The following is a 25,444-nucleotide window of genomic DNA, read 5'->3' as shown; positions in this document are numbered from 1 at the left end:
CTCAGGTAGTTTCAGTCCCAGCTCAACCAGTACTCAGGCTGGGTTTATTTGAGGATGGTTCTTCTGATAAGATTTCTTACTCCTAGAATGTGTACTACTAAGGCAATAAAGTCTCTGTCATCTCCCTGCTCTGTACTTTCCCAGCCCTGGGTCTTCCATCATTAATCAACCAATCTCACTAAACTTACTGAAATCGTGTTCCTTATTAAATTTTCAATTCCTCGGCTTTTTTTTTTTCAAAAGTTGCCTCCCTGTTCCAAGTAATACAAGGCTTTCCAAAAACATATACTGTCCCCAAATGCTTTCTGGTGAAGGTCACTAATCCCCCAGCACCACAAAGGAACAAGGGAAAAGTATGGGCATCCTGGTTGCTAGCTGCTGTTCCCTTTGATTCAAAGCTCATATATAAAGCTCCTTTTTACTCTACCTTCCTCACTGCTGCCATCGAGGGACTTCTGAGTCACTAGACTTTGGCACCAATCTTTCCTTCAAATGCCTCTGGCCCCCATGCAAGGATTTCAATGTCTGAATCCTCTGATGTCCTTAATTCCAGTGACCTCCCCCTCAGCCCATTTTAGCTATCTAGGTTATAGGACTGCACTCTGGATCCTCTCGTTACCCAGGACTCTCTTCCCAGGACCGTCACACCATGACTCTCATTATCTTCTGGTCTTTAACCTCACAGAGGTCTCCACTTCCCTAACTTTGACAGTGCTTGAGCCATTCTAAATTCTCCTCCTTCCTATCTGGGCTATATTCCAGGACTGATCATCCAAATGACTCTTTCACCATTACTCTCAATTCATTTGCATCCCAATAATTCTGCTATATCTACCCAGTAGAACTCTAACCCTAGAGCCATGCAGTAATTCTCTTGGGGTCTTCCACTGCTAAAAGAAAAAGAAAATAATAGAGAAAAAAAAGGCAAAGAAGCATGAGAGGGAAGAGGGGTAAAGAGGGAAAAGTGAAAGGGGGGAAGAAGGCAGGAGAAGGGAAGAGGAAGGGGGTAAGAGGAAAAAGAAAAATGGGGGAGGAAGGAGGAGAAAAATTACATCACCTCAAAGATGATTTCTAGGCTCTTTTATTGTCTGTCAATTATCTTTGTTTCCCGTTTCCCTTGAAGACTACTCTAGATCTTCAGAGTTCTCTCCAGCTCATGCCACACACTCAGCAATTTAACTACTTCACTTGTGGTTTCAGCATTATACCCACCTGAACCCACTGAGCCACCAGAATCTCAGAATCTCTTGCTTCTTAGGAGAATGGGTAAAGAATGACAGAACTTAAAATAGATCTACCACCAATTAATACCACTACACTTCCCCATTTTGTCAGAAGGTGAGTAAAATAATTCTGCGAATGTAGGTACATTCACGTGTTTTAGTCTTAGGCTTTAATAGGGATCAGAAAGTAACATGTATAAATAAACTAGCGAGAAATGTGAAAATTGAATTAAGCCTTTCTAAAGGTTCTTTACAAGACTACTAATTGTCTAACTACAAAGAATCCAGAATCTATTAATTTAGAATTGGTAAATCCTTCCCCACTGAGAATAAAGATGTGCACAATATAAACTAAGTTTTAAGAGGAAATGATGCAAATTAAAAGAACAGTTCTTACACTGCACTTGAGAAGCATCTATTTATATAAAACTATTTATATATCAAAAACTAAAAACTCTTGTGATATCAACAAATATTAAATGAAGGTCCACAATGCAAAACACAGTGTCAAATTTTTAAGAGATATGAAGAAGGAGAGAGACAGAAAGAGATGTGTCCCTATAGGTAAGAAGTTTTCAGCTTTGTTAAGAAAGAACATGTTAATAATAATAATAATGGTAGCAGCAGCAGTAAACACTGATTGAGTGTTTACTATGGGCCAGGTCGTCTCCAAAGTGTTTTACTATTTTAACTAATTAAACCTCATAACGACCTATGGGGTGGGTACTATTATTATCAAATTTTATTGATAAAGAAATTGAGGTGGAGAAAGGTTAAGTAACTTGCTCTGTGTCATTCATTTGATCAAATAAAGCCAGATTTTGAATCCGGGGAATGTAACTCTGATGGCAAGCTCCTCACCACCTACTGCCATACTGTGTAGCCTAAAGATTTCTAACTACTCATTAACTGAAAGCAGAGGTTTTCAAGGTATGGCTGCAGAACCCTGAGGGTGCCCCCCAGACCCTTTCAGTAAGTCTGCATAATCAAAACTATTTTCTTAATAATACTGGGTTGGCCAAAAAGCCCGCATGGCTTTTTCCATAAAATAAAAGCCATTTTTCATTTTCACCAATAACTTTATTGATTTTCAAGATATTTTGAGCATGTCGGCTATCTCCTGTGTGGTATAACACTGATTGTTCTCAATTAATGTCTCAATTTGGTCACTATCAACTTCAACTGGTCTGCTTGACTGTGGGCATCGTCCAATGAGAAACTTCACAAACCACTTTTGACACATTCAATCAGTCATAGCACCTTCTCCATATACTGTATCAATCTTTTTTTTTTGGCATTTTAGTTGCATTTTTACCTTTCTTTTTTCTTTTTTTTTTGTTTGTTTTATTTATTTATCTTTAGAGAGGGAAGGGAGGGAGAGAGAGAGAGAAACATCAATGTGTGGTTGCTGGGGGTTATGGCCTGCAACCCAGTCATGTACCCTGGCTGGGAATCGAACCTGCGACACTTTGGTTCGCAGCCTGCGCTGAATCCACTGAGCTACGCCAGCCAGGGCTGCATTTTTACCTTTCTTGAAATAATAAAGCATATGCTGAAAACCTTGCTTATTTCTTTCCATCTTCAATATTAAAATGGCTATACAAAAAATTCACCAATTGTGATGTTTTATTTTTAAATGCACGCTGATATGACAGCTGTCAAAGTACAAGCTAACAAAATTGTTTCAAATGAAGTTAAAGACAGCTAAGTACTACTAGAGCCATCTTACAGAAAAAAAGGAAAAAAACAAACTTTTTGCCCAACTCAATACTATGATTTTATCTGCCTTTTCTACTGTGTTAACATTTCCACTTAAGGTATAAAAGCAATGGTGGACAAAACCACTGGTGCCTTAGGACAACAGGCAGTAGCACCACAGGGGGGGAAAAAAAAAAGAAGAAAAAAAATTTTTAGACTGCTTAACTTGGCCCTGGTTGGGTAGCTCAGTAGGTTAAGAGCGTCATGCCGATACACCGAGGTTGCAGGTTCGATCTGTGCTCAGGACACATACAACAATCAACCAATGAATGCATAAGTGAGAGGAACAGCAAATCCACATTTCTCTCTCCCTATCTATCTATCTACCTCTATCCCCCTCCCCCTTCCTTTCTCTCTCTAAAATCAATAAATACAAAAATTTTAAACTGCTTAAAATTTTAGACTGCTTAACTTAATGCCCTAGGTTACTTCATTACTTTTAATAAATCTCAACCTTTAAGCACACATCTTTTTGATATTCTATGTGATAAAATAGGAAGAGCTAGGCACTTCTGGAAGAAGTGTGATGACTATTCCCAGGAACAGCACTTGTGTACTTTCTTTGAGTTGCAAGCTAAATTAGGTACTTTTTTCACAGAACACTATTTTTACTAGAAAGAACATGTAACAGACAGCTATGGTTACTCAGACTTCATATTTGGCAGACATTTTCTTTAAAGTCAAGGAAATGAGCATGTCGTCTTAAGACTAGAAACGGGTCCTGAGATCAAAAGATCTGAAGACAGATGACTTAAAGAAATTGTCGGACAACCCTTTTAGTCCAATATGAGTTATGCGCTACAATTAAAATGAACTGAGACTGAAGTTCTTTTAAAGTACCATTTTCATTAATTCTTACTATTTCTTTTTAATTTACAAAATGAGTAAAATATTATTATATACCACTTTCTAAAACTCCCACACGGCAGTGTATGATCACTTACATGTGTACTGATTCCCAAGATTATTAGATTCTCACGTACCTTCATTTCAATAACAGTTTGCAGAGCTTTTGTCTTGGCAGAATCAGGGGCATTCTCAAATCTCCGATGCATCTCCTATACAAGAGAACCAAAAAAAGAGTAAGTGTCCTCTTTTCCACTCTCATTTAAAAAGACAGGTGGGAGGAGAAAGAGTAATTGTGTACAAAAGATGATCATCCCAGCCTTCTAAGACATCCTGATCCCTCTCTGTCTCCCCAACCTTTCTCTGTGAAACAGGTATACCACAGACTACATTCAGGCTCAGAAAGCATAGGAAGGCCCCAATGTGAACGAACACCTAGTCATTTGCAATTAGTCATAGAGACCCCAGCTACTGCGACAGTTGAAATTATAGGACATCTCCAGGTTGGTGTGTCAATCTCCACATGACTCCAAGAGATACAAGGAATGTAATCAACTCCAAATAATCCAAAAAGGGAATCAGAAATATCTCCTTTTAAAAAAGAGGAATAAAAGCAGTCTACACTGCACAAAGCTACTTAGGAGAGCATTTGTGTTGACAACATCCTTTGCAAAATACCCACTCCCAGGGCAGCAACCACCTGGCTACCTATGATGAAAATCTCTCTCCAGTGGGGCTACAAGTAGAAAGAAAAAGAAGGTAGTAAGGCTGCTGAGTAAGTTTCCTAAGTAGTTCAAGTTTGAAAAATGTCAGAAAAACATGGCTATTTTTTCATCTAAATTTTAGTGAGTTTAGGTTTTGTAAGAAAGGAGGTGATGGTAGAAGTATCACAATTAGGGTCTCCAAACATCACCTAAAGTTACCAGAACACCTCAGGCTATTTTTGTCCTATTTTGTGAATATCTCTGAGTTAGTCAGTACTTCCAAAGTACCCTGGGGCAGAAGCTAGTGACCACAAGGAATACACAAATGAACACTTTCCAGCTGAAAGTGCTTAACCATAATAAAAAGAAATGTATAATACTTTAATTATACCTTTCGCCTAATTAATTCATTCTTGCCTGACCAGGAAGAATGGTTTGAGAGAAATAGAAAACAGAACTGCAAACTTCACTGAATTATCACTTCCTGAAAGAGTAGTCATAATGAACTGACAAGAGTTCTAACTTATAAGTCAACAGTTTAAACACCAACAATTTCTGAACACACACACACCCCATCTGGCTGCTGACACTATGGCACAAATCACTGTTAATACACACCACCCTTTTTGCTACCTTTCTTCCTAACTGTAGACTTAAATATAGGGTCTGGCACAAATAACACCCCTTTGTTATTACAAAATCTTTTATTACAAAATCATAAGCATGTAATTCTGTAATATAACAATATCACACTCAAGCACACCATATGACATTTGAAGTAAAATGTTCAAATTAAAACTATAAATTATTACACCCATATTATTACCCTACCAAACACACTCACACAGACCTTACTTCTGCCGGACCCCTGTATATCCCACTCATTGTTTAACAAACACCTCACACTCTACGTGCCCAAGACTAAACTCTGGTTCTGCGCCCCAAACCTGCTCCATCCTTCCAGTTACTTAGGTCAAAAATCAATGAGTCTTCTCAATGCCTTCCTTTCTCTACCAAGCCACAGCAAGTCAGAAAGCCCAGTTAACCTTACCTTCAAAACATGTCCAAAATCCAACCACTTCTTGACATCTCCACTGCCACCCCGTGGAGTGAGCCACAAACAAAAATATACCTTTTAATCCAACAATCTCCTCCTAATTAGGCTCCCCACTCTTTATCTTGCTTCCCTACAGTCTATTCTCAAGACAGCACTCAGAGTGTCCCTTTTAAACATAAACAAAGGCGTGGATCTTGCCACTCCTTTGCTCAAAACCCTGTCATGCCTCCCCATCTGGCTCAAAATGGAGCTACAGTCCTTTCAGTAGCCTACAGGACCCCACCCCTTACCACTCTTCCCTCAGTCACCATGCTTCGACCACACCAGGCTCCCTGCTGTTCCTCAAATATGCTAGGCATTCTCCAGTTCCTTAGGGCCTTTAACCTGCTGTTTTTGTTGCCTAAACTCTCTTCTCCTTCAAGTCTTGGTTCAAATACCTCTTCTATGTTATCAGGTTTATCAGATGTGATAATCACATTGTGATTATGCAAGAAAATGTTCATATGTTTTAGAGATGCATACTAAAGACTGTAGAGGTAAATTAGAGTATGCCAGGAATTTGCTTTAAAATCCTTGGTGAAAAGAAGAAGAGAAGAGGGATACATGAAGCAAGTATGGCAAAATTTTGGTAACTAGTTTATCTGAGTAATAACTATATTGAGATTCATTATACTATTCTCAGTTTTTTGAAATCTTCCATTAAAAAATTAATGTTCAATGTTCTCAATGTAACCTATCCTATTTTAAAATTTAAAACTGACAGAAGAACACATACGTCCTTTCCCTTCTACTTTACTTTTTTTCCTATAGTACGTATCCTCTATCATAATTTGTAATTTGTTTACTTGTTATGTGTTTCTATTTCCCTTTCTAAGAATGTAAGCTCCACAAGGGCGAGTGTCTTTCTTTCATTCACTGATGAATCCAAAGGACCTACAATAGTAGCTGATACATTGGTAAGTGCTTAACAGATATTTAAAAAATGAATGTCCAATGAATGAATAAGAAATCTTACCAAATTTTCAAAAATTAGGTAAGAAGGAATCTTTTAACCCCTTCCTACTCCTGTGATAAATTATGTGCACTTCCTCTTGTTTCTCATACCAAATGCTACACAGCTATCCTTTTAACACTTACTACATTATATTTGAAATAATCTTCTCTAACATACCAGCCTATGGACTCTTTCAAGGCAAAAACTGTCTTTTGTACTTCTCAGATACTGTCTGACATGTAAGTCATCATTAAAAACTATTTCTCCTCCACATCCATTCTCTTTTGTTGGATGAAGGAATGAATAAATAAATGAACAAATTATCATCAGCTGGTTTCCATCTTCACCACTCTACTAGGCCACGTCCTTTACAATATCAAATAAAGGACCTTCTTGTTCTAAATTTAATAGCTGCTGTCAATCCATATCCTCTCCAAAATCCATCTAGTAGCTGACTTTTCTTTTTTTGTACCACATTGGGATTTAAGGGTGAAACATCTCTAAAACTTTGGACTGGCTTCCATAACAGAATTATCCTAGCTCTAAATGCATAGTTTCTGCTCCTTCCCCTATCCTATCCACAGACTTACATTTCCTTGGAACTCTTCTGAATCCTATAGTCCCAATCCAGAACCCCCACTAGCCCACAGAGTAACTTAATGTGAATCAGAGAAAAGTACCGCCTCTGGGGTAGATGCAGCCTCACCATAACATGGATTGAGCCCCACTTATCCATCAGCACGTAGCTCTTGTTCAGTGAACAACCTACACATGCAACCCTCCAAGGCAGCCCTTTCCCCAAATCCCACAGATCCAATTATAAACCTTCTAAGGATAACCTGCAAATCTACTCTCTAGCCCTTCAGTGAACAGAGTGCTATGTGATATTTGACCTCTATTCTATGCTTGGGACTCCACATTTTAAGGCAGAGTCTACCTCACACATACTTGTTTTCCCAACCTTTCTTGCAGTTAAAACTCAAACACATGACCTACCTGATCACCCCAATCAGACACACACATCACTTACTTTGAATCAGAATCTTAACATAAAGAAGCAGCAACATGAACATTTAGAGACAATTCCGGCAATGAATAGCAGAGGCAGCGGTTACCTCAAGCATCCAGACTCAGGAAAGACAGAAGTTCCAGTGGTTGCTGAGCATGTCAGTGACATCAATGGAATAAGCCACTGTGCCTGTGCCCTTTACCAACAGCAGCACTGTCCTCATCAAACCAATAGAAAAGCATGACTGAGGTGAGACACTGTGTTTAGCTATATAACTCTGACCCAGTTCTATGGCCCATCTAGGGATTCTGGGATCTACACATTCATTTATTTATTCATATCAGGAACTATGCCAAGTTGGGGAGATAAATAATGAGAAATAACAAAGTTGATCCCTTTTATCATAAAATTTTTAGTCTACCATGAAAAAATAAATTTTAATCAAATAATCACATAACAATCCATTAGAGTCACCAATGACCGCCACATTGCTAAAAGCTGTATGATTGATCCTCACTCTTCACCTTACTTGATCTATGAGCAGTGTGTGACACAGTTACTTAATCCCTCTTCCTTATTATACTTTCTTCCCTTGGCTTCCAAGACATGATACTAGTTTTTTCCTCCTATCTTACTGATACCTTTTCTGCCTAACTCCTTATGAGTGCCCCAGGCATCAATTCTTAGTCCTCCTCTTCAACTTACTAATTCCCTTGGTGTTCTTATCGAGTCTCATAACTTTTAACACTGCCCACTTAATAATAACTCCCAAGTTTTACCTCCTGCTAAAATCCACTTGTATGTCCCACTGCCTCCTTAGTATCTTCATGTGTATATCTAATAGATATCACACTGTTAATATGTCAAAAACTGAGCTATTAATTTTTCCTCTTTAAACTTGCTCCATCTGTCCCATCACTATTAATGGTATGTGTCAACCCAGCTGTTTAGGCCAAAAACTTAGAAGTCTCCTTTTTCTTATACCTGCATCCAAGCCATCAGGAAATACTGTTTTTCCGACTTTTAAAATGTCTCCAGAAACTCACCACAACTTACTACCTCACTGAAATCATAATCTGAGTCACTATAATCTCTGGCCTGGATTACAGCAACAGTCTCCCAAAGTTGACTTCCCAGTGCACAATAGGACAGTTAGAGTGTTCTTTCTAAAACAGAAGTCAAACATCCTTGACACTGTCAAAAGCTCCTCACTTCACTCAGCAAAAGTCAGTCCTTATGCTGGCTTAGGAGGCCTACACGACCTGGCCCCATCACTTGCCTGGCTTCAACTCTTACTATTCTCTTCCCCTTGGTTTCCAGACACACAAGCCTCCTTGCTTTTCCTCAATATGACAGTTCTGGTCCTGACTTAAGGCCTTCATATTCATTGTTTCCTCTGCTTGACTCTCTTCTTCCCTTAACTAAGTCTGCTCAAAAGTCAAACTCTCAAAGAGGCCTATTCTTATTGTTTAAAGTTGGAATTCACCTTTAACACATACTTCCAATCTCCCTAACCAAGTTCTACTTTTTTCTTAGCATTTATCACTTTCTAGTAGCATATTATTATTATAAACATAACAACTATCTCAGGGGTCTTTTCTCTTTTTCATTCCGTGAGCTATACCAAGCATTCAAACAATACCTAGCACAATGGTATACCCAAATATTTGTGAAATGAAGAAATAATTTTTTATAACTGTATGATTAATATGTGAAAAGTGCTATGAAGAAAAATGTCCATAAGAGAAAAATGTAATAGATCTTGATCAATTCTAGAGATCTTGATAAGTTCCCTAAGGAATAACTGAGAGCTGAAGAGTAAGTAGGAGTTAGAGTGGACAAAGTTCAACTGTAAAAGGGAAAGAAAAAAAAGAACTCAAAGGTATGTTCTCAGCCAACTAAAATGCAAGTTGTGAGGAAAAATGGAAACCGAGAATCTGGAATTGTCCCGATGCTGCTCACATGCCCCCTGGGAAGTCTCTGGTAACTCCAGAGTGTACAAATACCCCAGCCTTCAGACTGCTGGTATACATCAGCTCTCTTTCTTCACTTCCCATTTGCTCTTCTGTTTTAAATGTAAAATATTTCAGACATACCAGATCCCTTTATTAACCTGGCTTCTTTCACTACCTCTCCATTCAAACAATTCATCAAAATTCAACAATGAATTTCAGGTTACCAAACCCAATGGACACCTCTCTGTCCTCATCTTCCTAGAACTCTCAGAGGCATTCAAAGCAGTGGCCCACTCCCTTCTATATACATGTTTTCTCTCGACTATTATGACACCACACTTTTCTTTTTCTTTCTATCTTTCTAGTTCTTCCTTCTCTGTTTCTTTAGCAGGTTCCTGCTTCTAACTTAGGCCCGTAAGTACTATAGTGACCATGGAATCATTCCTAAACCCGTTTCCCCTTTTCATTTAAACTCTTTAATCTAATCCATTGCTTAAAATTCAGTTAAGATACTAATGAATTTCTAGGCCTGCCTTCTGCTCTGATTTCAAGACTCATATGTCTAACTGCTCTTTTGCATTTCTTATTATATATCTAATAGGGGATTCAAACATATTTTATCAAAAAAAAAAAACCCCACCTCTTGATCATCTCCTCTTTAATTTGGTAAGTCTTATGAAAAATGAGTCTTCCCCATCTCGTTAAATACAGTACTGCCTCCCACTGGCTCAAGTCAAACACCAGTGTCTCCTTTAATTCCTCCCAGATCTTCATTTCCCACAAACAATTCAAAAGCAGGTCCTAACTATTCTATGTTCAAAATATTTCTGGAATTTATCCATTTCACTCCATTTCCAGTCTAGTTTAAGCACAGATAGCCTCTAGTTACTTTTCTTCCAATTCCTCTGCCCATGTTCAAGAGAGCACTGGGGTAATCTTGATAGAGCATCAACAAATCATGATACTAGTTTCCTTTAAGTGCTTCAGTCAGCTTCCCATTTACTTTTCACTCCCCACAAAATCAACACAATTTGGGACTTCCCGCCAAGGTGGAGGTGCAGGTAAATAAACTTTGTAACCACACACAACCGAAAGAAGGACAACAACAAATTTAAACACAGGAAACAACCAGAACTGCCAGAAAATTGAACTGTATGCAAGTCTGACAACCAAAGAGTTACAAAAGAAACATCCAGACCAATAGGAGGGATGGAGATGGGTAGCCAGGATGGAGAGGACTCAGGGCAAGGTGGCAGCTGGAGACCATGGTGGACAAGGCAGCAGCTGTTGGAGCGGAAGAAACAACTGGGAAACGAGACAGACCATGCAACCCAGGGTTCCAATGCAGGGAAATAAAGCCTCAAAACCTGTGACTGAAAAAACCTATAGGGGTTGAAGCAACAGGAGAAACTACCAGCCTCACAGGAGAGTTAGTTGGAGAGGCCCACAGGGACCTCGAACATACACAAAACCACACACCTGGATGGAAATCAGCACCACAAGGGCCCAGTTTCCTTGTGGGTAGCAGGGGAAGTGACTGAAAGGCGAATGAAAGCTGAGCAAGTGGCATTGTTCCCTCTCTGACCCCTTCCCCACATACAGGACCACAACACAGCGATGTGGGTTAACCTGCCCTGGTGAATACCTAAGGCTCCACCCTTCACAATATAACAGGTGCAATGAAACAAAGAAATATGGCCCAAGTGAAAGAACAGAGCAAAACTCCAGAAAAACAACTAAATGATGAAGAGATAGCCAATCTATCAGATGCAGAGTTCAAAACACTGGTAATCAGGATACTCACAAAAATGGTTGAGTATGGTGGCAAAACAGAGAAAGAAGTGAAAGCTATACAAAGTGAAAAAAAGAAAAGTATACAGGGAACCAAACAGTGAAGGCAAGAAAACTGGGGCTCAAATCAACAATTTGCACCAGACGGAAGAAATAAACATTCTACCAGAACAGAAGAAGAAAGAAGAATTCAGAAAAATGAGGAGAGGCTTAGGAACCTCCAGGACAACTTTAAATGTTCCAATACCTGAATTATAGGGGTGCCAGAAGAACAAGAACAAGAAATTGAAAACTTACCTGAACAAATAATGAGGGACAACTTCCATAATCTGGCAAAGGAAATAGACTTCCAGGAAGTCCAGGAAGCCCAGAGAGTCCCAAAGAATTTGGACCCAAGGAAGCACACACCAAAGCACATCATCATCAAGTTACCCAAGATTAAAGATAGAGAGAGAATCTTAAAAGCAGCAAGAGGAAAGGAGAGAGTTACCTACTAAGGAGTGCCCATAAGACTGTCATCTGATATCTTGGAAGAAATCTTACAGGCAAGAAGGGGCTGGAAAGAAGTGTTCCAAGTCAATAAAGGCAAGGACCTACATCCAAGATTACTCCATCCTGCAAAGCTATCATTTAGAATGGAAGGGCAGATCAAGTGCTTCCCAGATAAGGTCAAGTTAAAGGAGTTCATCATCACCAAGCCCTTATTATATGAAATGTTAAAGGGAATTATCTAAGAAATTAAAAAAGATCAAAACTAGGACAGTAAAATGAATAAGCTCACAACTATCAACAACTGAACCTTAAAAAAAAAAACACAGAAATAAAGCTAACAACTAGAACAGGAACAGAATCAGAGAAATGGATATCACATGGAATAGGAGAAAAGTTACAGGGAATTAGAAGCAAAAATGGTAGGTACAAAATAGACAGGGACAGGTTAAGAATAGCATACAAAATGGAGAAGCCAAAGAACTTATATATATGACCCATGGATATGAACTAAAGGGGCGTAAGAGGTCAGGGGGAATGCTGGTAGGAGGCAGGGTACAGGACGGAGGGGAATAAAGGGGAGAAATAAATATCAAAACAATTTGACCTTAACAGAAAACTGGCCTTCCTGTCATAAACTATTTTAAAATTAGATAAAATGAATGAAATAATTTTTCAGACATTAAAAATCGAGCATCACAGGACTATGATCCTTGAGAGAAACAAACAAACAAGGTGACGGCCCAGATTTGCTCTCTGGTATGTGATGCAAGGAGAGAAAACCCTAAAAGAAAGCAGCAGTCTTGCAGACCTCAAAAGACAGGTTAATGTATGACTCCTAAAGACAGTAGAAATGTACAGAGCAGGATAACAGAGAGAAGGAAACTAGCCCGAAAGGCAGCAGTGTCTAATCTGACAGGAGTTCCCTTGAGTCTTTAACGAATACTAAGTGTTCTTGCACAGGGCAAGACTCCACAATGTCAGACAAACAACAACTGAGAACAAAACAACTACCACAGAGTTATGAGTTAAGCAACTACCTGAACTAGGACATGGGGCTGGGAAAAATTCAAGTTCTAAATAGCCAAAATGGAGAGAACATCAGAAGCACTTAGAGATGCCACAAAGGCCAAGTCTTAGGAGCAAAGCTCACCCAGCTCTAGAAGGAAGACTATCTAGACCAGATTCTAAAAGCAAGTCTTAAAAGGATCAAGTTTATTTGTAATTACATTAACTCTTACAAGACAAAACACTTCACTAAGGAAGACAGTAAACTCCAGAACACATTAATTCATGACAAAAATCTGAACACATTAGTTCAGGCCACAATAATCTCTCACTTGAGTAAAAACAAATAACTCATCAGCTTCCTCCCAGCCTTCAGTCTGTCCACATTTAATCAGTTCTCCACACTGTAAACAAGGTAATCAACTGGGTACACAGTAGATATTTAATAATATTTGTTCAATAGATGAGTATAAAACTTTGAAATGTATAAACTAAAATGAATACTGCTAATTACAAATAATCTTTATTAATAAAATCCTGTAACCTACACTTTGCATTTTTCATTTGGTATTTCTGTATCTACTTGAAAATATTACAGCTGCATTTCTTTGAAATACCTCATAATTGAGATACTCAACTAATTTTTAAGTATATTTTACTGATTATGCTATTACAGTTTTCCCAATTTTCCCCCTTATCTTTCCTCTGCCTTGCACCCCCCAACCCTTCAGCATTTCCCTCCTTAGTTCATGTCCATGGGTTGTACATGTAAGTTCTTTGACTTTTCTGTTTCCTGTGCCATTCTTTACCTCTCCCCATCTACTTTATGCCTATCAATTATGCTTCTTATTCCCTGAAACTTCTCCCCCCTATTCTTCCTCCCCTTCCCCACTGAAAACCCTCCATGTGATGTCTGTTTCTCTGATTCTGTTCCTGTTCCAGTTGTTTCCTTAGTATTTGTCTTCGGGGTTTTTTGTTTGTTTGTTTGTTTTTTGGTTCAGTTGTTCATAGTTGTGAGTTCGTTGCCCTTTTGATGTTTATAGATTTGATCTTCTTTTTCTTAAATAAGTCCCTTTACTATTTCATATAATAATGGCTTGGTGATGATGAATTTCTCTAGCTTTTACTTTGTCTGGGAAGGGATAAATCCACCCTTCCATTCTAAATGATAGCTTTGCAGGATGGAGTAATCTTGGATGTAGGTCCTTGCCTTTATTGACTTGGAACACTTCTTTCCAGCCCCTTCTTGCCTGTAAGATTTCTTCCAAGATATCAGATGACAGTCTTATGGGCACTCCTTAGTAGGTAACTCTCTCCTTTCCTCTTGCTGCTTTTAAGATTCTCTCTCTATCTTTAATCTTGGGTAACTTGATGATGATGTGCTTTGGTGTGTGCTTCCTTGGGTCCAAATTCTTTGGGACTCTCTGGGCTTCCTGGACTTCCTGGAAGTCTATTTCCTTTGCCAGATTATGGAAGTTGTCCCTCATTATTTGTTCAGGTAAGTTTTCAATTTCTTGTTCTTGTTCTTCTGGCACCCCTATAATTCAGGTATTGGAACATTTAAAGTTGTCCTGGAGGTTCCTAAGCCTCTCCTCATTTTTCTGAATTCTTCTTTCTTCACTCTGTTCCAGCTGAATATTTATTTTTCCCTTCTGTTCCAAATCATTGATTTGAGTCCTGGTTTCCTTCCCATCACTGTTGATTCCCTGAATATTTTGCTTTATCTCACTTTGGGTAGCCTTCAGTTGTTCTTTCATTTTGTGACCAAGCACAATCAGTTCTGTGAGCATTTTGATTACCAGGACTTTGAACTCTGCATCCAATAGGTTGGCTATCCCCTCGTCACTTAGCTCTTTTTCTAGAGTTTGCTCTGTCCTTTCATTTGGGCCAAATTTCTTTGTCTCGGTGCACTTGTTATGTTGTAAGGCAGCGGGGCCTTAGGTTATCACCAGGGCAGGGTAACCCTCTTGCTTGCTCTACTCTAGCACCACCTTCCAACGAACTCTCATGTGAGACTGGGAATTTCTCCCACCAAGTCAACGCCCACTGTAGTGCACAGACACCTCTGAGTCTCAGTTTCCTGTTCAGCCAGCCCCACCAGCATGGTCCACCACCTTGCCACAGGTTCTTTCTGCCCACCCAGCTGCCCGTCTCCCTCCTACTGGTCTGGGTGGTCTGGATGACTGTTTCTTTAATTCTTTGGTTGTCGGAGTTCCATGCAGTTTGATTTTCTGGAACTTCTGGTTGTTTATTGTTTGTACACTGGTTGTTATCCTCCTTTGGTTGTGCAAGGAAGTGAAGGGTTTCTACCTATGCCTCCATCTTGGCCAGAACTCACCCAGATACTGAACTAATTTAATTAACATCTATCCCATTATCTAATTCAAAATTAGGTAAATTTCCAAATACTTTAAGGTGAAATTATTAAAATTTCATTTTAAACCCTAGTAAGCATGTAAGCAAAAGATAAAGAGCACAGAAACCATTTGAATAAAAAAATCCACCTATGCTAAGGGACTAGAATACATTTTCAACCATGTAGGCATAAAGCTTTCCTATTAAGACATTTTAAAACCTATCGCTCATAACAAATTTCCATTCAGAGGTCTGCACATTAAAGATCATTATGAACACATCTTGCAGTCAGTGAGCTGATAAAACTCCCCTTTCCCATAGCACATCAAGCCTCTGACTCATGCACTATTAATAATGAGAAAAGACTCTGGAAATAGAAATGAATGTACTATTCAAACAAATGCAAGAAGTAGAACATGCTATTTGTTCACCTCATTTCATTCCTTTTGGCCTGAAAATTTTCATTCAAACAAATTTAAAGTACAGGTAAAATTATCTGGCTCTTGTTACACTGTCAATTGTGGCAGACAGTAGAAAATGTGTTCATTTTCTCTCACTAAACTTACTGAAGAATAATGACTTATCTAGGGTTAGAAACAAAATTTTACATTTCTCCTTCTTTAGTAATTTCTTTTAAAAAATAAGTCAAGTTTTACTTACACAACTGAGAGAAAGGATTATTTGTGATTAAGAAGTCCTACTTATGTCTGAAATTTCTTTTCTTTAAGTTTCAGGTATCAGCCTCTAAAACCCTTGGTTCAAGAGTAGAAGCTCCAGACTGCTCTTGAAGTCCTTTCATAGATTCAACCCTCCACACAAGTTCTAGGTTTACTAAACTCACAACAAAGAGAAGACAGAAATAAAAAAAAAAAGGGAAAGGTAAACAAAAAGAATCCTCACTACTTTTTCTGTATCTTAACTTAGCCAAGGTCAGGCAGCATTGTCTTTTAGCTTTTTACCATCTCTACTAATGGCATTCATCTGAGAAAACATATCTTCTGTCAAAATGGAAATGAGGAACAAATTACAAAAATAAGGGAGGACAAACAACCTGAATAAGTAAAATACTCTTTTCCAAAATCACTACAAAAGAGGAAATTAGGGAACTCCTTTTTCTTTTTTAATTCTTTCTATTCTTCATTATTTCTATTATTTTCTATATATATATCTCTCTTAATTTTTTCCCTTCCCTCTTCCCTGATTATATCTTACAAATGCCAATGATATAAACAGGCATTCATCAGACATGCTAGTTAAGATTCAGAAATCCTAGCCCAGAACCTAGTCAAATAGTAAAGACTTTAACCTCAAACATTTCTGTGAACCCTAACATGATAGCAGTTGTGTTAGCAAGATTTGTTGACTGAAATACCTAGAGACAAAAAACTAGCATGAGATATTTTAAAACAAAATCATATTGTATTCATCATATAGTACCTACATTTTTCAAAACAGGAGCACATGTAGGTCTGAAATATATTACTTTTTGGCCTATAGACAATACTTGATATGCATATGAATTGCAGATCCAAAAATTCCACAGCCTACTTAGGTGATGTCCTACCAAAAGACTGAAAACAAAAATTCCAGTCTCAGGCTTTGGTGTATAACAGAATCACCTCCAAAACTTGTTAAAACTCCATATGCACAAATGCCAAGCACTAACCAAGTCTTGCCTGTAATTCCATATTTGTCCAATAGGTGTCTTCACTCTTCTATCAATCAAAAGAAAGGTACTATAGTAAGTAACTTAAAATCTAACAATTAGTCACATAATGTAATTTCAGTACAAAAAGAAAGAGAATGCTTAATTTAGTTTTTTCTTATTTGGTTTCTGGGGTATGCACCTGTTACCTACAGAATCATGTTCATATACAAAAGAACAAACTAATTACAAATGTTACTGGATATAAATGTCATTTTAATGTTACCATATTTCATCAAATCTAAGATGCCAATGATTTGGAAAACATACCCATTGTTCTATGTGCTGGAAAGAAAAGGAAGAAATGCCTCCAAATAAATCATGACACAAAGCTTTATTATTCAGAATTTATACTTTATACTGATTGTAAGAGTTTTTTACTTATTTCGCCATAGGTAAATCACATATCATTTTTAATTATTTTTTGTGACTTTCTCCATACCAATAACTTTTTCTTTCAATGTTGATTCACAGTGTAATATTCTGAAGACCTACTCAAAAACAAATTAAAGTCAGCAATAAATACCACGATGCTCACACCATCACCTAAAGTGATAACAAAATGAACAGCATGACTATGTTGTAAATGCAGAGGCAATCAAATCTAGGAGGACTGCTGCCTTGCTGACAAAGACTGTAAAATGCTACCAAGGGTTCAATGTCATATTGTTAAAATGAGAGAAAATCTGAGTCTTAGAAGTGATGAAATACAGATTTTTAAAAGGTGGAAATGATCCAATAAATAATAAAACCTATAATATTCTGGCATTGCCAACTCATTAAATTCTTTTTGTCTTTCATGACACACTAGTGATATAATGTACAACAGTCATTCCAAGCCACCATTCACCTAACCTAGATTTGAGCTATTAAAGTTTTTTACTGGAGTTCTTTGTTTACTTGACTATCCCTTTCCCCTTTATTCTCAACGCAACCAGAGCAAATTTCGAAAGCCAAACCAGATGTTATCACTACTTTGATTAAACACTGGGATGGTTTTTTCTTGTACTTTGAATAAAACTGTCCCATCATCTGCAAGTATCATGAAGGCAAGTGCTCTGTCTCCTAGAGGGCATGAATTTTCTTTTAATCACTGCTATTTCCCTAGTGCTTTGCACATGGTTAGTGCCCAATAAATATCTGATGAATGGGATGAGTCAATCTGGCCCTGGCTACCTCTTCAACCTCTCATCTCATGCCAGCCTTCCCCTTTATTGTAGTAAAATACAATAAATTTTTGCCCTCTAGTCTCCTTGCTGTTTGCTCAAAATAATTTCCCATCATGCCTTTGAAATTACTAACCGTTCTTCATGAAATGATTTTATCCTAAAGCTCAGCAAGACTGTCTCCTCATCTTTTTTCAGGTCTCCCTTAAAGGGCACCTACCCAAAGATGCTTACCCTGTTTACAGACATCCCCTCCCCCCAAATAATTAGATGCTACTCAATTTGTTTATTTTATCTCATGATTATCAGTTTACTGTCTCCCATCAAATTTCTGATTATCAGTTTACTGCCTCCTATCAAACTTTTAAGTTCTAGGAGGGCACAGACAAAGTGTTCTGGTATTAAAAATGTATACACAGTCCCTATCCCAGGATTAAATATATTGTATATTAAAGGCTCAACAGATAATTGTTGAATAAATGAGAAAGGAAAGGTGGTACCAAGTGCCTGTGGTACCTTACTGTTTTGGAAACAATTTTATGTATTAGTCTAGTCAGCTGTTACCAAGCTTTACCTCAAATTATTTCAAATTTTGCTAACTGTATGTTTTTTAAGATTTTATTTACTTATTTTAGACAGAGGGGAAAGGGAGAAAGAGATGGAGAGAAACATCAATGTGTGGTCGCCTCTCGTGCACCCCCAACTGGGGATCTGGCCTGCAACCCAGGCATGTGCCCTGACCGGGAATGGAACCAGTGACCCTTCAGTTCACAATCAGGCACTCAATCCACTGAGGCACACCAGCCTTGGCCTGTTAACTGTATTTTCTAACAGACAAATTTAATTCTTTAAGGTTCTTGCTATGGCAATAAGAGAGTCTTTCCTATCTCAAGATTATATTAAAAGTTTTTTACTTACATTTTCTTCCACTGCTTTTATTTCTTACAAGTAGCTCTTTATTTCATCTGGAATTTACTGTAACTAAATAAATTTAATTAATATAACTATGAAACTGTTTCCCAAATGGATGGCCATTATTCCAAAACATTCATCATATACTTCAAACTATATTATTTCTGGATTCTGTTCTGTTTCATTGATCTATCTATTCCTGTGCCAGTTTCATTGGGTTTAAAATATATTATACAGTATCATGATCTGCTTAACCAAGTATTCCTACATTGCTGTTCTTACAAATAAACTGCAACATCACTTGGGCATGTTTCAGGAATATTCCCATTGGGGTTACATTGAATTTATAGACTTGGGGAAAGTGGCATCTTTACATTAATGTTCTCCTCGCTACACTGCAAAGAAAATTTATCCTTTCTGTTACCATTACTGATATTATTTACTCCATTTCCTTATTCTAATTGCACTGCTTAACACTTCCAGAGTAATATTAAATACTGATGAATACAACCATCTTTGACCTCTTCCTAACTTTAATGGGCATGTCTAGTATGTCATAGTATGCATGATGCTGGTTCTTAGCTGTAAATGTGTTTATAATATGTATTTATTATATTTATTAGATAATGCTGTAAAGCTATCATTTAGTTCATATTTTTAGTTCATTGGTTTAGTTTACAATCAAAATGTCTGCAACCTTTGCCTAATGTCTTTGAGATAGCCATCAAATGCCACAAGGTTCTCTTTTCGTAATTGTGTGTAATATATTGAGCCATTCTGGCATTCCCGGAATAAACTCCTTTTGGTCAGAGTAGTATCATTTTACCATAATGCTGACTCCATCTGCTAATATTTTATTTGTAATTTCTAGAGCTAAACTCATAAGCGAAACTGGTTGGGAATTTAGTTTGTTTTCTACCTTTCATCAGGTTTTAATATCCAGAGGGGAAAAACTAGACAGGCTATCCTTTCTGTAAGCTGCAGGTTTAAACTTCTTTGCCTATATTTCAACTTATTCAACTAACATTTCTTGAGTACCCACTGTGTATTTCTAGACAATGGCAATATATAGATTAAAATACAAAAACTTTTGATGAAAAAAAAATTATGTGAACAATGAAGAAACATTATATGTAAATATACTATAACATGATTGGTTCATCTATATATGAATGAATATATATATATATATATATATATGAATGAAGCTGCACAAGGAAAACTTCACAGAAGAACTGAAATTTGAGCTAAATCTTAAAGGTAATAGGAGAAACAGGAAGGAGAACGAGGTTTCTCAACATTTGTTTCTAAAGTAATCATCCACTTGCTTTTAAGTAATTTTAATTTCTATGACTATTTCCTATAAGATGATGCTGTTTTATTAATGGCAACTGGAATTGTGTGTTGGTATGATTGACAAGGCCTGTATTTCTTTCCACGTTACATTTATAAGTGGGACTTGATATTTGTAGAGTCTGTTGTTTGAAATCATAAATTCATGGCTTAAATTCATGGCTTTTCTATCACTTTTTCAAATTTACCACATTACTGATCATTCTCTGCCAGAATAACACAGTGGCTTTTCACAATACTAAACTATTCACTATTTATTAACCCCACAATTCCAAAATAAATGGGCACAGGTTGAAATATTCAGAAGAGGGGCAGTAAACACATAACATTCAAAGTCCATTATGATGCTGGTATAGTTTTCATGTTGCATGCTACTTGAGATTATTATAATTTCTCTAACAATGTTCTAAGACCAGGCTCTGAGTTGTCTCATTAACATATAAAGTTTTTAAAGTAAACTGAAAGAAACTCAGAATGTGCCTATAACACAGAAGTTCACAGCAAATTTTCTAAAACAGAATGATGTGGTAATTTGAAGAGCATGACATATACATTAGATTACAAAAATATACAAAGATTAATCATAACAGTATATAGTATATGCCTGGGAAAAGGAACTGGTCCATTACTCTACAAGACAAGATTACTCAAAGTTTCAAAACTATATACACTCTTTGAGCAAATTTATTTACAGGAATTCATCCTAAAAAAATCATGTCCAGGGATCAATACAGCACTGTGTTATAATGCTGAAAAATTAAAAGTGATCTAAATTTTCAACAGTAAGATATTCAAATAGATGCACTGGAACATTATACATGCATTTGAATTTATAAAACTCTAATGTACTGACAAAGGAAGACAAATGGTCAAGATAAATTCTCAAAAAAGAAGGTAACATTACATAATGCATAGCTGCACTAATACAGTAGCCACTAACAGCGTGTAAATACTTAAACTTAAATTTGACTAATTAAATTTAGTGTTAAATTACTTACATTTAAATAAAATTTAAAAGTCAGCTCTTCGGTCACACCAGCCACATTTTAACTGTTAGTCACATGTGGCTGGTGGCTGCCACAGTGGGCAGAGCTGACACACATTTCTATCATCACAGAAAGTTGTATTAGATAATACTGATAAACAGTTTTCAATCTTTTTAAGGAAAAGAAATATAGAATTAATGAAAGAATGTATACACAATGAAAATTACTGGAAATATACACAAAATGAAAACTGACAGTTATCAGTAAGTAAGAATACCTTGGTTTAAGTTTTTGCTCATCTATTTTCTAATTTTACTGTAACAAACTACAATTGACTTACTGTGTAAAAAAATTGTTTTTACAAAACAGTGAATTTCTCTTTCAAAAATAAAAATGTTTTCACAGTAAATATTTCAGACTTTTTTGCAGAAGGAGAAATTATGGAACAAACTATAAATTTAGAAGTATTATTTTAAAGTTGCTATTTTGCCATCTGGGGAATACTCCCTTTTTTCAACCTCCTTCCTCAAATTTCATTTAAAAAGGAATCACTCACACTGGACTAATACAGTTCTAAGTTGTTTTCTTCCCTATCTAAATCTGAAAGTTATGTGAAGTCTCTGACCACATATAGAGAATTATAACTATCAACTTTTAAAATTCAAAGTAAGGTGAATTCTTCATTTATGTTGTTTTAAAATTAAGCATTATCTAGAAAAGTGAAAAATTATCAACAGTCACAATGGTCAGATGAAGTCTGAGTTTACTCTCTAAAAAGATAAGTGACACTGTGCCTATATAGCATTCTTTCTCACTGTACCTCCATGGCAGCAAATGATTTTTATCTCATATATTTTGAAGCAAGGTAACTTCCATGAAACCACAAGGCAAGCATTCATTTCTGCTGTCAAGGGCTTTATAAACACAACTAAACTGAAGTTACCACTTATTTTCTCTTATTAATATTTTAAAATTGAGCAATAGTTACCTACTCTGACTCTGGTTTTGTTGTGTGCATCTCTGAACACATCAAAAGATGAGTAACAAGTAAAGAAACTTCTGTGCCCCTCTAGCAACAAAATGAGTCTACAGAAACGAGGAGGGAGAAAAAAGACCCAGAAAGCCATGAAGCCAGTATACATATACCAGTCAACGTCATCTCATACAAGAGAGCAAATCAGAACAGAAACCAGCAAACACTTATGTACCAAAAAAAAAAAAAAAAAAAGTCCCTTCTACTAGCTTAGTAGAGCACATAAATTTGTTTAGGCCAAGATGCTGACTAATCACAGATAAAAAGACAGTAAGTTATAACAACTGAAAAAAACGGTCACTCACCTCTCTCAACATATTGTTCTCTTTTTCCTTCTGCTCCAAAAGGCTTTCTAGGTGGTGGACATGCATCTCTGCCTCTGCCAGCCGTCTTGTTCGCTCATGGTCTTCCTCTGTAGCCTTAGCAGAAAGTCCTTTGCTCTGCAACATCTCCAGAAGTTTCTTAATGGATTCATCCCGTGCATTCAGGGTTTGCTTCTGAGTCTCAATACGCAGTTCCATTTCCTCCAAAGTCTTTCGAAGAAGGAACAGCTCTTTGGCCTGTCTTTCATGTTCAGCATGTAGCCTCTGGAAATTCTCTTCTGTCAGCTCTGCCACACAAGGTTCCCCAGTCCTACTGCTACTATCTTGCTGAAACAGCTGGTTCAGGTCTCTTTGGATCCGTAATTCATCCTGGAGAGCCTGGATTGTCATTTGCATGTGCTAGAACCAAGACAAAAAAGAAAATCCCAAATCAGCTTTCCTCCTCAAGCATCAAAAACAGAGCACATTGGGGAGCCCAGAAGTAACTACCAGGGTTCTCAGAATCCTGAATTTAGCCAACCAGGATTCATGTTATTCTGTTTCACATTGTTAAAACATGATTGAGATAATCTGTAAAATATCAGTAATTCAACTTGTATTTATCGCCAAAAGGAAACAAGTATGACAGCTCCTCAGTTTGCATAAGCCATGACAAAATAAAGACACTGGTCAAAATAATAGGTATTAATACACAGAACTGAGGGGAGGGGAAAGAAAAGACATGGGAAATACACAGAAATACAAAAACATCAGATGTAAAAATTTTATCAGAAAACAAAATGACTTTTCATATTTTACCAATAAATTTAGACCTTAAATAACTGACATTTAATGAGTAGTTTCTACATGCCAGATTGTGCCAAGCACTTTTTACGTGTTAATTCCTCAATATGAGACACATACTATTATTTCAATTTTATTGATGATGACACTAGGCTTACAGGGATCAAAATAACTTACAAGTTGTTTTGAATCTAAGCTCTATCATGAAATAAAAATATTTCTAGAAAGTTATACAGAAATATAGAAATAATTATAGAAATAAGTATATAGAAATAATTATAATTAATGATCATTTTGTAAAAAAACTGGAATGGTTGAAGGACAACTTTTAAGACGACTATATTACATATATTCTATTCCTCTTGAAATTTTTTAACTGAGGTATGATTGACATTGAAATTTTTTAAAAACAGTTTTATTGAGATATAACTCATAAACCATACAGTTGACCTGTTTTTTCACCTGTGGTTTTCAGCATATTAAAAGTTGTGCATCAATCCCTACTGTCTAATTCTGGAACACTTTTCATCACTCCTAACAGAAATTCAGTACCCATTAGCAATCACTTCCTATCTATCCTCCTCCTAATCTTCCTTAAAAAGGAATGAAATTCTGACATATGCTACAACATGGATGACCCTCGAGGAGATACTAAATGAAGTCAAGTCAGTCACAAATGACAAATATGGTTCCTCTTATATGATTTATCTACAACAATCAAGTTTATAGAGACAGAACGTAGGACAGTGGTGGCCAGGGGCTACAAATGGGGAGTTATTGTTTAATTTGCAGAGAGATTCAGTTTTACAGGATAAAAAGGGTTCTAGAGTTGGATGGCAGTGATGGTTGCACAAAAATATGAATGGACTTTATGCCACTAAGCTAAGTGTATGCTTGAAAGATGTTTAAGATGGGAAATTGAAGATGATATGTAAATGTAATGTGTATTTGACAAAAAATGGGATAAAATGCCTCCAAAGAATTCCGTATAATTATTAAATAATTTCATAGTTATGAATTTCATAATTATGAATCCATTTTCATAGGTAGAACCACTGGATTGCAGGGTATGCAGCTATAATTTTGAAATATATTACCAATTATACCAAAAGGGGCCTGTACAAATTTACTTCCACCAAACAATGTCTGGGAGTGGCCCTTTCCCTATACCTTTGACAACTGCGGGTATTTTCTTTCTTTTCTTTCTTGCTTTCCTTCACTTTCTGACATTTCTTAGATCGCAAGTAAGGCTGAATATTTATTCACATCTACTGGTACTTTGTGTTCCTTCCTTTGTGACTTAGTTGTTCTTATTCTTTGCCCACTTGTTATTGGGACATTTAACCATTTTCCTAATCCATTTTAAGGGCTTACATAACATTCTGTCTGCTGTGTATGTTGCAAATATATTTCCAAGTGTATCATTTTTCTTTTAACATAGTTTATGGTGGCTTTTAAATAGGAAAAAATTTAATGCAACGCTATTAACCTTTTCTTTTATAGCTTCTGGTTTTGACTTTTGCAAGTAGTAAACTTTCAATTGTGATAGTCTTCAAACTCTTGAAAAGCACTGCTTTTTCTCACCAAAAATAAATTTAAAATAAAATGTATTCGTGAATTAAAATTGGTAATTTTTTAAATTATGATTTTTAAAATGCATTTAACTATCAGCATACTTTAAAGATTCTTAACAGCTGCTGGCAGTTCAAAATCCTTAATTCTCTGAAACCTATAATCAACCCTAATTTCCTTCTTTGCCTTTGGATTTCAAAAAATCCAGATAAATCCTGAAATTAATTTATTCCAAAGGAAAATATCGGAAGTTAAATTCAACAGTGAAACTGATTTCTAGGTACAACTAGTCCTTTTTTGGATATTCATCACCACTTCATCCAAGTCAGGATAAATCATTGTTAACTACAGCTAACAGTTTCACATACGCTTAAAGCATTTATGACTAAGTCTACTAGAGCAATTACTATTTTGGTGAAGAA

At 36.7% G+C, this 25,444-nt stretch overlaps 1 protein-coding gene across 10 annotated transcripts in view; it reads right to left on the bottom strand.

Annotated features, from left to right (window-relative positions):
• The window catches only part of ERC1 (ELKS/RAB6-interacting/CAST family member 1), a 564,233-nt gene that overhangs the window by 438,970 nt on the left and 99,819 nt on the right, over nucleotides 1–25,444 (bottom strand). For all 10 annotated transcript variants that reach the window (XM_045830450.1, XM_045830453.1, XM_045830452.1 and 7 more), the window contains 2 exons: nucleotides 22,650–23,066; nucleotides 3,965–4,039 (listed from right to left, as the gene is read on the bottom strand). In XM_045830450.1, the coding sequence (XP_045686406.1) occupies nucleotides 3,965–4,039; nucleotides 22,650–23,066 (492 nt within the window). The remainder of the gene's footprint in view (nucleotides 1–3,964; nucleotides 4,040–22,649; nucleotides 23,067–25,444) is intronic.

This window comes from Phyllostomus hastatus, unplaced genomic scaffold (genome assembly GCF_019186645.2).
Source record: "Phyllostomus hastatus isolate PE091 unplaced genomic scaffold, TTU_PhHast_1.1 phas_contig_152, whole genome shotgun sequence".
Classification (NCBI taxonomy): Eukaryota; Metazoa; Chordata; class Mammalia; order Chiroptera; family Phyllostomidae; genus Phyllostomus; species Phyllostomus hastatus.
The sequence above is the reverse complement of the archived record's forward strand: the minus strand, read 5'-3'. Positions and strand labels throughout refer to the sequence as shown.